Genomic DNA, 15681 nt, shown 5'->3' with positions numbered 1-15681 from the left:
ACAATGCCCTGTATTTATGGTTTGTTATTAGGTGCCAGCACGTGCTGAGGAGATCACCATCCCTGCAGACGTCACTCCAGAGAGAATTCCCACTCACATCATCGACTACTCAGGTACAGGATCTGCCACTGCTGTTCAAAGGGGCCCGTCACCCTGGAAATGTAATTAGCGATGCAGTCTTTCATGTTGCATTTAAGAATTCATTGTGTCAGCCGTGGCTCAGTGGGTAGCACTTTCCTGTCTGAGTTGGAAAATCATGGGTTCGAGTCCCTCCCCACAGACTTCAGACAAAATCTAGGCTGACACTCCCAGTGCAGTACTGAGGGAGTGCTGCACTGTTGGAGGTGCCGTCTTTCGCATCAGTCGTTAAACCGAGGCCCCGTCTGCTCCCTCGGGTAAAAGATCCCATGACTCTATTTTGAAGAGCAGGGGAGTTCTCCCTGGTGTCCTGGGGCCAATATTTATCCCTCAACTAATATCACTAAAACAGATTATCCAGTCATTATCATATTGCTGCATGTGGCAGCTTGCCGTGCACAAATTGGCTGCTGCGTTTCATGTGGCTGTTGCATGTTGGGTATGATCCCAAATGGTCATTCTTCATGTGCGTGCCTAGACAGTGTGCGATGCTACGCTATTCAAGGATGACGGCCATTAAGCCTGATGCTCGATAGTGACCAGAAGCAGGAATCCTATTTTCCCCATCCGCCCCCCACCCTTCCTAGTCCAGAGTATGTTGTAGCACCCTAACCTCTGCCTCAGCTGAGATCAGCAAACTCAGCGCGGGCTGAAGATTAAACTCCTGGTCCGAGCCAAGGTGGAGGCCAGCTGGACTACAGGGAGAGCCTCAACTCCGTATTTGGTAACCTGATTGATAGTCCTCGAGAAAGGTATGTCGGTGCCCGAGCCTTTCCCAGTGTCGGTTTGGTGCATGTTACTGGCACAGGGCAGGCGTGAAACATGCATGTGTTTGTGCAAAGTATGTAACATTTGTTTAATATACAAATATTTGTTTTTGTTTGCAGCATCAGAGCAGACAGATGATGAACTCCAGGAGGAGATTAACCAGGTATGGACCTCTCAGGGTTATGGTCAGTACAGTGTTTAATAACCGTGGACTCCGTCCTTTGGCTGTCATGTAGAACTTCAAAAAGGACAACAAATTTATTCGGGTGGAGGGAAAAAAATCTATTTGCTAGCATCCCTGATGAATGGAGGGCATTGCGCTGGTGGCCATGTATCACTATGGTTACCTCTGCTTTGTGAGAGGCAGTAGTTCCCCAAACCCTCCTGAAGGAGCTGTGGGCCATTGCAGCTTCACCTGACCCTGTCCACCCACAAGCACAGACCTTCCAGCAGAGGTCACTGGGTGATGATCAGGATTGTTAGCCCAGCTAAACCAGCACAGACTGGGAATTGGAGGATCTGGTCTGGATTGCTCCGTGTTCCACTGCTTGGTGGGTGCTTTACACTTGACTTCTCTCCCTCTCTCGTGCCCTCTTTTCTCTTGTGCCCGTGCTCCCCCCTCTCTACAGAACCTTCTAGGCTTCTAGCTTTTACACCCTCCACTTCCCCCTCCCCTTCTCTTCCCTTCCCTGGGATTGGAGGTGTCCCCTCTCAGTCCCCCAGGGTTGTTCCAGTACCCAGGACGAAGCATCCACTGTTGATACCCAAGGGCTCATGTCTCTTACTCTTTCTGCTTTTCAGGCAAATGTGGTCTGCGTTGTGTATGATGTAAATAAGGAGAGCACCATCGAGAAGGTACTGTACCACCTTGTGTCAGTTTACACTTTATTATAGTATGCAGTGGTTCCTGGAAAACTAGTTCAATGAAGCACCTGGTGCCTAAGGTCATGAAGAACGAATATCACTATGACCTGAATTTCTTCAGTACAATAAACAAAACCAGGCCCCAAAAAAATTGGGTTTTATCAATAGGGGTATAAAAAGATAATGATAAACTTGCACAAGGCAATGGTTAGGCCACAATTTGGGTGCCCCATTATAGGAAGGATATTAAAACCTTCATTCACCAGGATGCCAGGGATGGGAAACTAGTTATGAGCGGATAATTGAGATGCTGGGATAATTCCCACTGGATCAGAGACCCCCGAAGAGATTTAGTAGAGGTTTTTAAAATGAAGAGTTTTAGAGTGAATAGAAAGAGACTGTTTCTGGTTGGGGAGTCGAAGTTGAGGGATTATCACTAAGGAAGTGAGGACAGAGATTAGGAGAGATTTCTTTACAACAGAAGGTTGTTGGAGTCTGGAATGCTTTGCCCCAGAGTGTGGTTGATGCAGGGACCATCTTTTATGGGAAACTTGGATAAAAATTTGAAGGAGAGGAAGACACTGGGAATGGTGGAATTAGTTTAGGATTGATACAGGACTACGAGGAGAGAGCGGGGCAGTGGGATTAGTTTTGGATTGCTCCAACAAAGAGCCGGAACAGACACAATGGGCCGACTGACCTCCCTCCTTCACTCTCCACCTGAGAGGTCAGACATGGCCTTGGTTTAAGAATATAAGAATTAGGAGCAGGAGTAGGCCCTTCGAGCCTGCTCCACCATTTAATATGATCATGGCTGATCTTTTACCTCATCTCCACTTTCCGACACTATCCCCATATTCCTTGGTTCCCTTAGTATCCAAAAATCTATCGACCTCTGTCTTGAATATACTAAATGACAGCCTCTACAGCCCTCTGGGGTAGAGAATTCCAAAGATTCACAACCCGTTGAATTAAGAAATTTCTCCTCGTCTCAGTCCTAAATGGGCCGACCCCTTATTCTGAGACAGTGACCCCTGGTTCTAGACTCCCCAGCCAGGGGAAACATCCTCCCTGCATCTACCCTGTCAAGCCCTTTAAGAATTTTGTATGTTTCAATGAGATCACCTCTCATTCTTCTAAACACTGAGGAATATAAGCCTAGTCTACTCAATCGGTCCTCATAGGACAATCTCCCCATCCCAGGAATCAGTCTAGTGAACCTTCGTTGCATTCCTCCTATGGCAAGTATCCTTCCTTAGGCAAGGAACAATGTTCCCTTTAAGCTGCACGGCCACGCAGCCAGCTCACTAGCTTTTAAATAGGACACACTGCGCATGCGCGGTATTTTGATTAGGCTGCGCAGCCCCTTAAAGGGGCCGTTCACCCCCCAAAAAATTAAAGTGAACATTGGTAAGGAGACCAAAACTGTACACAGTGCTCCAGGTGTGGTCTCACCAAGACCCTATGTAATTGTAATAAGACTTCTTTACTCTTATACTCCAATCCATTTGTAATAAAGGCTAACATATAATTTGCTTTGCTAATTGCTTGGTGTAGTGGATGTTAAGTTTCTGTGATTCATGTACAAGGACACCCAGGTCCCTCTGAATACCACCATTTCCCAGTATCTCACCATTTAAAAAAATATTCTGCTTTTCTATTTTTCTCACTGAAGTGGATAACTTCAAACTTCTCCACATCATGTTCCATCTGCCATGTTTTTGCCCGCTCACTTAACCTGTCTATATCCCCTTGAAGCCTCTTTGCGTCCTCCTCACAGCATACTTGCCCACAAGCTAACTTTGTAGCATCAGCAAACTTGGATACATTACACTCGGTCCCGTCATCTAAGTCATTGATATAGATTGTAAATAGCTGAGGCTCCAGCAATGATCCTTGCGGTATCCCACTAGTTACAGCCTGCCAACCCGAAAATGACCTGTTAATTCCTACTCTCTGTTTAACGTTGCATCGGAAAGATGGCACCATTGAAATGCAGCACTCCTTCAGAACTGCACTAGAAGTGTCAGCCTGGATTATCAAACAATGATACAGCACCGAAGGAGGCCATTCGGCCCATCGTGCCTGTGCCGGCTCTTTGAAAGAGCTATCCAGTTTGTCCCATTGCCCTGCCAATCCTTCCCCTCCAATTCCCTTTTGAAAGTTACTATTGAATCTGCTTCTACCACCCTTTCAGGCAGTGCATTCCAGATCATCAGAACTCACTGCATAAAAAATTATTGTCATCTTGCTGAAGTCTCAAGTCTCTGGAGTGGAGGAGAGGACATCACCATGTCCTTGCAGAGTCGCACCTTTCCCTGCTACCACAGCTGTAGCCATCAACCTGACATTGTGTGTGTAAAAGTGGGGAGTTACAACTGAGACCTGAAACTGGTGCCTGATGTACACGTGTGTGTTTACCTGAGAGGTGGGAAGGTTGTGAAACGTTGCCTAACGTAGCTAGGAGACAGCAGAGTTGCAACTGATACATGAGATAAGTGCCTTGTGTACCTGATATATTGTGCTGACATGTTCAGTTTCTAACTTTAGAACCCATGTGCTGGGAGCCTGTGTACAGAGAAATCTTGGTCATCCATTCCAGAGGACTATTTTAGATTGTAATCTAAACCTGCGAGACTGACTAACTTTGTATCAGTTTCTCTCTCAGTGCATCACAACACAGAAACTCCTCTGTAAAGACAATTCTTTGACGAGATTAATCCTGCAGTGAGGAGGCTATCCGTCCAGCTTGACCAATACAATTGGGGATTTTTTTTTTTGTATATTAATTTCATTGTATATTGTCACTGCCCTGAATCCCTGGTTCAAGGTGGCCCTGTGTCTTATTCACGGCATGTGGAGCCTACTGTTCTCTAGCGAAGGGCTTCTTTCACTCGTGACCGAATGCTCAGCAGCTGCCTGGTACATTTGGACAGTTTATGCTGTGACTTGGAGTGATTGCACAGAGCAGACGTGTTTTTAGCGCAGGAATGTGCTTTACGGGAACATTACGTCCTAACGCTTGGATAATTCTATCCAGTAAACACATTGCATGTGTTGGACGTATGCTAGTGTTTCTTGCCTATGCTCGGGTGTCAGCTGTGGCTCACTCGCAGAGCAGTACTGAGGCAGTGCTGCACTGTCGGGTGCCGTCTTTCAGATGAGACATTAAGCCGAGGTCCCATCTGCCCTCTCGGGTGGACGTAAAAGATCCCACTGGCCACTATTTTGAAGAAGAGCAGGGGAGTTCTCCCCAGTATCCTGGCCAATATTTATCCCTCAATCAACATCACTAAAAAAAAAACTTAGCTGGTCATTATCACATTGCTGTTGGTGGGATCTTGCTGTGCATAAATTGGCTGTCACGTTTCCTACATTACAGCAGTGACTACATTTCAAAAGTACTTTATTGGCTGTAAAGCGCTTTGGGATGTCCTGAAGTTGTGAAAGGCACTGTATAAGTGCAAGGTACAGTAGTTTAGTTTAGTTGTTATGGTACTGGACTAGCAACCCAGAGGTCATGACTTCAAATCCCACCATGGCAAAGTTAATTGAATAAATCTGATAATTTGTGGGCTGGCACCAGAAACAAAACCGAGTCACACGAGTTGTCTGACCAGCAGCCCAGACCGGGTAGGGGTGGCAGGTTCCCTTCACTGAAGGGCAACAGTGAACCAGTCGGGTTTTTATCTGGTCATTTTGTTTCTAGCCACAAATGACCACAAGTGCTGAATTTAGTTTCACAACTTGACATGGTGGGATTTAAACTCATGGCCTCGACTACCGTCCCTAGCTGTGGAACAGAACGTGCACCAAGATTACAATCCCAGCATCGGACACAGCCATAATGATTAGGAGTGGGGAACATAGGAACAGGAGGAGGCCATTCAGCCCCTCGAGCCTGTTCCGTCATTCAATGAGATCATGGCTGATCTGCGACCTAACTCCATATAGCCACCTTTAGCCCATATCCCTTAATATCTTTGGTTACCAAAAAGCTATCAATCTCAGATTTAAAATTAACAATTGACCCAGCATCAGCTGCTGTTTGCGGAAGAGAGTTCCAAACTTCTACCACCCTTTGTGTGTAGAAGTGTTTCCTAATTTTACTCCTGAAAGGCCTGGCTCTAATTTTTAGACTCTGCCCCCTGGTCCTAGAATCCCCAACCAGCGGAAATAGTTTCTCTCTATCAACGCGATCTGTTCCCCTTAGTATCCTGAAAACTTCGATCAGATCATCCCGTAACCTTCTAAATTCTAGGGAATACAACCCTAATTTGTGTAATCTCTCCTTGTAACTTAACCCTTGAAGTCCAGGTATCATTCTGGTAAACCTACACTGCAGTCCCTCCAAGGCCAATATAACCGTCCTATGATGTGGTGCCCAGAACTGCTCAGTACTCCAGATGTGGTCTAACCAGGGTTTTGTACAGCTGCAGCATAACTTTACTCCCTTGTATTCTAGTCCTCCAGATATAAAGGCCAGCATTCCATTAGCCTTTTTGATTATTTTCTGTAGCTATTCATGACATTTTAATGATCTATGTACCTTGACCCCCGAGTCTCTTTGGACATCCACTGGTTTTAGCTTTACACCATTTAGAAAGTACCCTGTTCTATCCTTTTTAGGTCCAAAGTGGATGACCTCACATTTGCCTACATTGAAATCCATTTGCCACAGTTTTGCCCATTCACTTACTCTATCAATATCCCTTTGTAATTTTATGCTTCCATCTACACTGCCTACAATGCTGCCTATCTTTGTGTCATTGGCAAATTTGGATATATGACTTTCTATGCCATCATCTAAGTCATTAAGAAATACAGTGAATAGTTGAGGCCCCAACACAGATCCCTGCAGGACACAACTAGCCACATCCTGCCAATTTAAGTACCTACCCATTATCCCTACTGCCCGTCTCCTGGAGTTTGGTCTCTAGATTTGACACTTGCACATTTTGTAAACATGCATATTCTGATCTGAGAACTGAGAAGTTATAACTTATATCAGGAAAGACTGAACAGGCTGGGGCTCTTTTCTCTAGAAATGCGAAGGCTGAGAGCTGACCTGATAGAGCTCTTTAATATTATGTAGGGGTTTGAGAGGCGAGATGTAGAGAAGGTGTTTCCACTTGTGTGGGAGACCAGAACTAGAGGCTATTAATATAAGATAGTCACTAATAAATCGGGAATTCAGGAGAAACTTCTTTTACCCAGAGAGTGGTAAGAATGTGGAATTTGCTACCACAGGGAATGGTTGAAGTGAGTAGCATCGATGCATTTAAGGGGAAGCTAGATAAGTACATGAGGGAGAAAGGAATAGAACGATATGCTCACAGGGTTAGATGAAGAGGGTTGAGCCGAATGGCCTGTTTCTGTGTTATAAACACTAATATTCCAAGAATGCCATGAGTATTCTGGGACGCTACACATTTTTCAAATTAAAATAAAAATCTTTACAAAGTGACAATAAGGGCGCAAGAAAACGGAGAACGAATTTTGAAAATGGGGAAAAAAATGGCAATTGGGTCCTCAATGGTGAAAGAAGCTTTATCCGAATCGGTCTGGGTTTAACAGAGACTGTAAGCATGAGTGTTGCAAGCACTGATACATGCTGGGGTAAATGGGTCAAATTTACTCACGTGGTGAATGTACCAGTCCCACACCCCGAGTGTTTAGTTGTACCCATTGGATGGAAGTCTCAAACCATTCTATTGCTGGTGTTTTCCAGATCCAAAGTAAATGGATTCCTTTGGTAAATGGCACTACTGAAAAGGGGAACAAGTAAGTACAAGTATTCTGGGGCTGACTGCGGGGAATCTGGAAGTAGCGATTTCATTCTGTGCTTCCCTGGTGCTGCTAATTAATTGTGGTAATTATAGGAACAGGGGCAGGCCACCCTCCCCTTGGGCCTGCTGTGCCATTCTGGAATTCCCCCCCCCCACCCCAACCGTGTCTCCACCTCCCTCTGCTCCTCGAAACCCTCCTAATATCTCTTCTGTCTTAACTGTCCATTTTTGTCTGATTTCACTCCTGTGAAGTGCCTTAGGACATTTTAGCTACGTTGAAGGTGCTATATAAATGTAAATTGTTGACACCGCATTAGGGAAATGACATGCCTGACGTTTTCAGTAAATGAGTTGCTCAGAGTATAGGCTTTCCCGTCGAATTGTTAAGTTGGTCCACGTTTCTATTCAATCGTTTTTTTTTAGATCCCGTTCTTTTGTCTGATTTCTCGTATGTTTCTCCCAGAATTCCAGTGATCCTGGTGGGTAACAAATCGGACCTGCAGGGAACCAGCTCCATGGAAACGATTCTTCCCATCATGAACCAATTCACAGAAATTGAGACCTGTGTGGAGGTGAGACCCGTGGGTCAGTTCCGCTAGAATGTGAAATTCCCTCATTATATGGATTGCAATTCTGGGGAATAGTCAGACAGCTGTTCCTCCCCCCCATAATTAAACTTTCTTAAACATTCATTATTGGACTCTGGGTGTCGTTATTGAGGCCGGCATTTATTTCCCATCCCTAGTTTCCCGGAGAAGATGATGATACAACTGAGTGGTTTGTTATGCCACTTCAGAGGGCAGTTAAGAGTCAACCACATTGGCATAGGAATGGAGTCACATGTAGGGCCAGACCAGGTAAGAACGGCAGGTTTCTGTCCCTAAAGGACAATAGTGAACCAGTTGGGTATTTGTGACAATTTGACAGCTTCGTGTTCAGCGCTTGGTAAATGCGGACACAGGGCTGCAAGCTGTTCAGCAGAAGGCTGCAGTAAATCTCCGGGTGTATCGAAAGCCACCTTCACACCCAGGAAAAGGCAATAAACGGCAAGCAGTGACCAAGTGGTCCTGTCGGCTCCACCGTGAGGTATTAGAATATGGGATCACATCTACACTTCCCAAGAAGTTGAGTTCTAATCTACCTGTCTCCCCGTCTCACTCTGTTCGCCTCTACCTGCCGCCCGTCTCTCTCACTCTGTTTGCCTCTGTCTGTCTCCCCGTCTCTTTCTCTCACTCTATCTGCCCCTGTCTCTCATCCTACCTGCCTCTACATGCACCTCCCCCTCTCCCGTCTCTTTCTCTCACTCTATCTGCCTCTGTCTGTCTCCCCGTCTCTCATCCTGTCTGACTCTACCTGCCCCTGTCTGGCTCTACATATCCCCATCTCTCTCTCACCCTGTCTGCCTTCCCCGTGCCCCAATCTCTCACCTTGTGCTTCTTTGTATCTTGCAGTGTTCCGCTAAGAACCTGAAGAATATTTCAGAGCTGTTCTTCTACGCGCAGAAGGCTGTTCTGCACCCAACTGCGCCCCTGTACAACCCAGAGGATAAACAGGTAAGACAATGAGATAATGTTATTTTCTTTTGGACAGAGCACTGTGCCCCTGAGCCGAGCTCAGGAATTCGACCTTGTGTGCTGTCCATATCTCACATTGGCTGGTAGTTGTTATGACATCCAAATTCATTTCATGTCGCAAAAGAAATGCAATCTGAGGTCATGAAATAGAACCGAATAGCAGAATGGTCACAGTTACCCAACCAAAATTTAACTTGTAGTTTCCCCTCCCCACCAAAGAAATTGCGTTACTAAGGTGTCAGCCATGGTTCAGTGAGTAGCACTCTCGCCTCTGAGTCAGAAGGTCATGGTTTCAAGTCCCATCCCAGGGACTTGAGCACAGAAATCCAGGCTGACACTCACTGTGCAGTACTGAGGGAGTGCTGCACAGTCTGAGGTGCCATCTTCCAGATGAGGCATTAAAACGAGGCCCTGTTTGCCCCCTCGGGTGGTAAAAGATCCCACGACGACACAATTTGAAGAGGAGTAGGGGAGTTCGCCCTGGTGTCCTGGCCAATATTGATCCCTCAACCAACACCTAAAATTATCTGGTCATTATCACATTGATGTTTGTGGGACCTTGCTGTGCACAAATTGGCTGCCACATTTCCTACGTTACAACAGTGATTACACTTAATAAGTACTTCATTGGCTGTAAAGTGCTTTGGGACGTCCTGAGGTAATAAAAGGTGTTATAAAATTAAATGACAGTTCGTTCTTTTATTTGTGCTTAACTTATCACAGTGGCTGTGTGGTTTTTTAAGAAGGAACGATTGCATTTATTGAACCTGAGCCTTCTGGCCTATGTGCTTCACCAAAGATACCTTTACCCCATTAGGCCATTGCAAGGGCTGTTACTGGGTTTCAGAACTGCTGAACTGAGCACTGGCCTACCTCGTAGTAGGGAGAGAGGGAAAACTGGAAGTCTAACACCTTGTATGGCGCGGTTATCTTACTGGACGTGTAATCCAGAAAAAACGAGTACAAATCCCACCACAGCAATTTGAGATTTTGAATTCCGGTTTTGAAAAAAATTTGGAATTAAAAAGCTGATGTCAGTAAAAGTGACCATGAAGCTGTCGGATTGTCGTAAAAACCCAACTGGATCACTAATGTTCTTTAGGGAAGGAAACCTGCCATCCTTACCGGGTCTGGACCTTTATGTGACTCGAGTCCCACACACCAACGTGGTTGACTCCTAACTGCCCTCTGAAGTGGCCAAGCAAGCCCCTCAATTATATCAAACTGCTACAACAAATGCAGCGGTTCAAGAAGGCGGCTCACCACCACCTCGGGGCAATTAAGGATGGGCAATAAATGCCGGTCTTGTCAGCGATGCCCACATCCCGAGAATACATTTTTTTAAAAAGGTCACTCGCAAGTTGTTGAGTAGATTGTCGGCTAAGAGATAATTGCCTGCACCTCGGCCAGAAGACACTTAAAAGTGGGGAGGAAAAAAGAACAATGTAAAAAAAAGCATACTGATTCATCTGAAGGGGTTCACAGCCACGTGAAGGTCTCTCTGTTGCTGAATTTGTTCATCAAACTTGTGTGGGTCTAATTTGCTATTCCTTAGCAGGTCTCCAGCCAATACCTTTACAGCCTTTACCTGGTAAATAGGGTTTTAAGGGGTCGGGTTGCATTTGACCCCAGTGCGAGTGCCTGTTTGTCCCTGGCTGATGAAGCTATGTGTGTGTTTTAGTTGAAATCTTCGTGCGTTCAAGCTCTAACTCGGATCTTCAACATCTCCGACCAGGACAGTGACGGGATCCTCAATGACACAGAGATGAACTTCTTTCAGGTAATTGTTCAATGGGTAACGCACAGGGTTACGATGCAAGTTACTGTGCTGCTTCTTTCACAGCTAAGGACCAGAAAAGGCCATTTGGGCCATTGAAGCTTATCCCTCGAGTACTCAAACCCTCCCATTATAGCATCAATATTCTGAATATTTCTGTCCCTCTTACTGTGCCTTGCAGATTATTCCAAAACTTTTCTCTTTCAGTAAATATTTTTGTGATATTTGTTTATAGTTTTGTGCTTTTGTCCCACTGTAATCTGTTTTGATCTTCTCTATGCTATTTAATATTTTATATACCTCAGTAAGGTTCCCCTTATACATAGAAGTTATAACATGAAACAGTCCATTCGGCCCATCCAGTCCTTTCCGGCGTTTACCCTCCACGTGAGCAGATAATCCGTGTCTCATTTAACCACCCTGTTCCCATATCCCTTCAGTCCTTTTTCCTTCATCCACCTGTTCAATCTAATCTTGAATGTTGACATTTTCTGCCTCAACCACTAACCCGGGAAGTGAATTCCAGGGCCCCTCAACTCTGTGTGAAAGGCCATCTCTCTAGATGTAGCACTTTAGATTCTCCAATGTTTGCTCTTGGTTGCTCTAAAGCTGTTGGTAATTTCTTATTAGATTATTACTGTACAGCAACTCCTCCAGGCTACCCTTTTAAGATGATTGGTAAAAGAATCAGGGGAGATGAGGGGAATTTTTTTTTTTTTTTTTACACAGTGGGTTGTTGTGATCTGGAATGTACTGCCCGAAAGTTTGGTGGCAGCAGATTCAGTAATAGAAACTAGAAGATAATAACTTTCAAAAAACAATTGGATAAATACTTGAAAAGGAAAAATGTGCAGAGCTATGGGGAAAGAGCAGGGGAGCGAGACTATATGGAGAGCTGTTTCAAAGAGCCGGCACAGGCACAATGGGCCGAATTGCCGCCTACTATGCTGTAAAGGTTCTATGAGAGGAGATTTGCTAGCCTGCAGTCCCTTTTTAACTTATCGAGTGAGTCCCTTTTTAAAGTTGACCTAAGTTAAAGGGCTTGTTTGGTAAGGGACTTGTTTGGATTGAAATGTACCCAGAAGCTGAATTAGTAACTGAAGTGAGTTTTAAGTGTGAGATTGCAGGTGGGTGATGTGAATTAACTGGACCCCAGTTTATGTAACGTAGACAGGTCTGGTAACTGCAGATTGAGGTGCTGTAGTATAGATTGGTCCAGAGAGTGAGGAGGAACTCCAGAACATGCATTGGAGAATGTGCCACAGACTAGGAATCCCACCAGGTGTGATGGAGACTGGATCACTAGGTGCTGGAATAGAGACTCGACCAGCAAACAGACCCCAAACCGAGGCGAAGCATCTACCATTAATGTGTACAGATTTCAGGAGCTAATCCACAGCCACAGTTTTGACCTCACTGCGTACTTTCTAATTTCTTCATTCAGAAATACTGTTTCAGGAATCCCTTATCGCCACAAGCTTTAGAAGATGTTAAAACTGTAGTCTGGAAAAACACATCTGATGGAATCCTGGACGACGGGCTGACTTTAAGTGGTAAGCGGTTTGTGACTGAAACCCACAACACAGATATAACGCAGTTTCTTGTTTAGATGTTCAATTTCTTCCAAGGGGCCAGGGGTTCCTTTATCATAGAATCATAGAATGGTTACAGCACAGAAGGAGGCCATTCGGCCCGTCGAGCCCATGCCGACTCTCTGCAATAGCACTTCCGCTAGTCCCACTCCCCTGCACTTTCCCCGTAGACCTGCAAATTTTTTTCCTTCAGGTATTTATCCAATTCCCTTTTGAAAGCCATGATTGAATCTGCCTCCACCACCCTCTCGGGCAGTGCATTCCAGATCCTAACCACTCGCTGCGTAAAACAGTTTTTCCTCATGTCACCTTTGGTTCTTCTGCCAATCACCTTGAATCTGTGTCCTCTGGTTCGCGACCCTTCCGCCAATGGGAACAGTTTCTCTCTATTTACTCTGTCTAGACCCCTCATGATTTTGAATACCTCTATCAAATCTCCTCTCAACCTTCTCTACTCTAAGGAGAACAACCCCAGCTTCTCCAGTCTATCCACATAACTGAAGTCCCTTATCCCTGGAACCATGTGGTGCCCAGAATTGGACACAATACTCCAATTGAGGCTGATCCAGTGTTTAATAAAGGTTCATCATAACTTCCTTGCTTTTGTACTCTATGCCTCTATTTATGAAGCCCAGGATTCCGTATGCTTTTTTAACCGCTTTCTCAACCTGCCCTGCCACTTTCAATGATTTGTGCACATATACCCCCAGGTCTCTCTGTTCATGCACCTCCTTCAGGATTGTACCCTTTAGTTTTGATGCGCTATCAACAATACCAAAGGCTACGAAATGGACTTATATGAAGTAGGCTTTTATTGACTAAGAACTAGAGCATGCCTCTGCTAGTGAATCCATCCTAAGAGTTACCGGGGGAAGGGTGGTGAGTCACCTTTATACCCGGGCTTAGGGGTGGAGCCAGGGGCTGAGACATGCCTGGACTTGTACAGGGTTAACAGTGGTTTACCACACAGGCATGTACAGGTTAACAGTGGTTTACCACATTCACCCCTCGTTTAAAAAAGAGTCCGGCGGGGTGAAGTGTTTCAAAAGTTCGTATACGAAAGTCTCTCCGGGGGTCTTGTCTGCCGTAATGATCTTCGTGGTGCCGGTTGCGGCGGTTCTTTGCCCGCGGCCGCTTCTCGCGTGGGACGGAGCACTGGCGTGTCGTCCTCTCGGGGTAGGGATGGCACCGGCATGTCGTCAGTTCGTGGTAGACACCCCGGTGGTGCGTCGTGGGTAGTGGTGGTGGGTGGAGGTAGTGGATGGTGATCGATGGTGTTTCGGGTGGTACCTGAGGGTGCGAGGTCTCGAATTGAGACTGTGTCCTCCCGCCCGTCAGGATACGCCACGTAGGCGTACTGTGGGTTGGCGTGGAGGAGGTGAACCTTTTCGACCAGGGGGTCCGTCTTATGGCTCCTCACGTGTTTCCTGAGCAGGACGGGTCCCGGAGACGTCAGCCATGGCGGTAGTGATGTCCCCGAGGTGGATTTCCTGGGGAAGACGAACATCTTCTCGTGAGGGGTGGCGTTTGTGGCAGTACAGAGCAGTGATCGTATGGAGTGGAGCGCATCGGGGAGGACATCTTGCCAGCGGGAGATTGGGAGGCCCTTGGATTTTAGGGCGAGCATGGCGGTCTTCCACACCGTTGCGTTCTCCCTCTCTACCTGTCCGTTACCCCGGGGGTTGTAGCCGGTAGTCCTGCTCGTGGCTATGCCCTTCGCGAGCAGGTACTGGCGCAGCTCGTCGCTCATGAACGACGAGCCCCTGTCGCTGTGGATGTAATTGGGGAAGCCAAATATGGCGAACAGGTCGTGGAGGCACCTGATGACTGTGGCGCTGGTCATGTCCAGGCAGGGGATGGCGAAGGGGAAACGGGAGTACTCGTCAATAGTATTGAGGGAGTACGCGTTGCGGTCAGAGGAGGGAAGGGGCCCCTTGAAATCGACGCTGAGACGTTTGAAGGGGCGGGTGGCTTTAATCAGGTGTGCCCTGTCTGGCCTATAAAAATGCGGTTTGCATTCGGCGCAGACCTGGCAGTTCCTGGTCATGGTCCTGACCTCCTTGATGGAGTAAGGCAGGTTGCGAGCTTTAATAAAGTGGAAGAACCTGGTGACCCCCGGGTGGCAGAGATCATTGTGGAGGGTCCGTAGCCTATCGACTTGTGCGTTGGCACATGTCCCACGGGATAGGGCGTCTGGGGGCTCATTAAGTTTCCCGGGCCGGTATAAGATATCATAGTTGTAGGTGGATAACTCGATCCTCCACCGCAATATCTTATCATTTTTGATTTTCCCCCTTTGTCTGTTGTTAAACATAAATGCTACTGACCGTTGGTCAGTGAGCAGGGTGAAACGTTTACCGGCCAGGTAATGCCTCCAGTGCCGTACAGCCTCCACTATCGCCTGGGCCTCCTTCTCGACTGAGGAGTGTCGAATTTCGGGGCCCTGGAGGGTCCGTGAAAAGAAGGCCACGGGTCTCCCCGCCTGGTTAAGGGTTGCGGCTAGGGCGAAGTCGGATGCATCGCTCTCCACTTGGAAAGGGATGGACTCATCCACTGCGTGCATTGTGGCCTTCGCAATGTCCTCTTTTATGAGGGTGAAGGCCGCACGGGCCTCTGCCGTCAGGGGGAAGGAGGTTGACTTGATGAGAGGCCGGGCTTTGTCCGCATAGTTGGGCACCCACTGGGCGTAGTAAGAGAAGAACCCTAGGCATCTCTTCAGGGTTTTTAGGCAGTGGGGGGGGGGGGGGGGTAGTTCCAGGAGGGGGCGCATTCGGTCGGGGCCGATGACTCCGTTTTCCACCAAGCAGCCAAGAATAGCGAGGCGCGCGGTGCGGAACATACATTTTTCTCTGTTGTATGTCAGATTCAGCCGTTGGGCCGTACGGAGGAATTTTTCTAGGTTGGCGTCGTGGTCCTGCCGGTCATGGCCGCAGATGGTGACGTTGTCTAGATAGGGGAAGGTGGCCTGCAGCGCGTTCTGGTCAACCATCCAGTCCATCTCCCTTTGGAAGACCGAGACCCCGTTGGTGACGCCGAAGGGGACTCGGAGGAAGTGGTAGAGGCGACCGTCAGCCTCGAAGGCCGTGTACTGGCGGTCCTCAGGCCTGATGGGGAGCTGGTGGTATGCCGACTTCAGATCAATCGTCGAGAATACCCGGTATTGTGCTATCTGGTTGACC

The 15681-nt window shown here is 47.0% G+C and overlaps 1 protein-coding gene across 3 annotated transcripts in view; it reads left to right on the top strand.

Annotated features, from left to right (window-relative positions):
- rhot2 (ras homolog family member T2) overlaps nucleotides 1-15681 on the top strand; it is a 46857-nt gene that overhangs the window by 13768 nt on the left and 17408 nt on the right. For 2 of the 3 annotated variants that reach the window (XM_086001029.1, XM_086001028.1), the window contains exons 3-10: nucleotides 32-113; nucleotides 1026-1069; nucleotides 1708-1761; nucleotides 7502-7554; nucleotides 8023-8131; nucleotides 9011-9112; nucleotides 10815-10913; nucleotides 12355-12463. In XM_086001029.1, coding sequence (XP_085857155.1) covers nucleotides 32-113; nucleotides 1026-1069; nucleotides 1708-1761; nucleotides 7502-7554; nucleotides 8023-8131; nucleotides 9011-9112; nucleotides 10815-10913; nucleotides 12355-12463 — 652 coding nt within the window. The remainder of the gene's footprint in view (nucleotides 1-31; nucleotides 114-1025; nucleotides 1070-1707; nucleotides 1762-7501; nucleotides 7555-8022; nucleotides 8132-9010; nucleotides 9113-10814; nucleotides 10914-12354; nucleotides 12464-15681) is intronic. The other variant, XM_086001030.1, reaches the window with a different exon arrangement.

The sequence above is a fragment of the Somniosus microcephalus genome, chromosome 11 (assembly GCF_052327205.1).
Source record: "Somniosus microcephalus isolate GS21.2 chromosome 11, FLI_Smic_1.0, whole genome shotgun sequence".
In the NCBI taxonomy this organism is placed as follows: Eukaryota; Metazoa; Chordata; class Chondrichthyes; order Squaliformes; family Somniosidae; genus Somniosus; species Somniosus microcephalus.
This window is presented reverse-complemented; position numbering and strand designations above follow the sequence as displayed.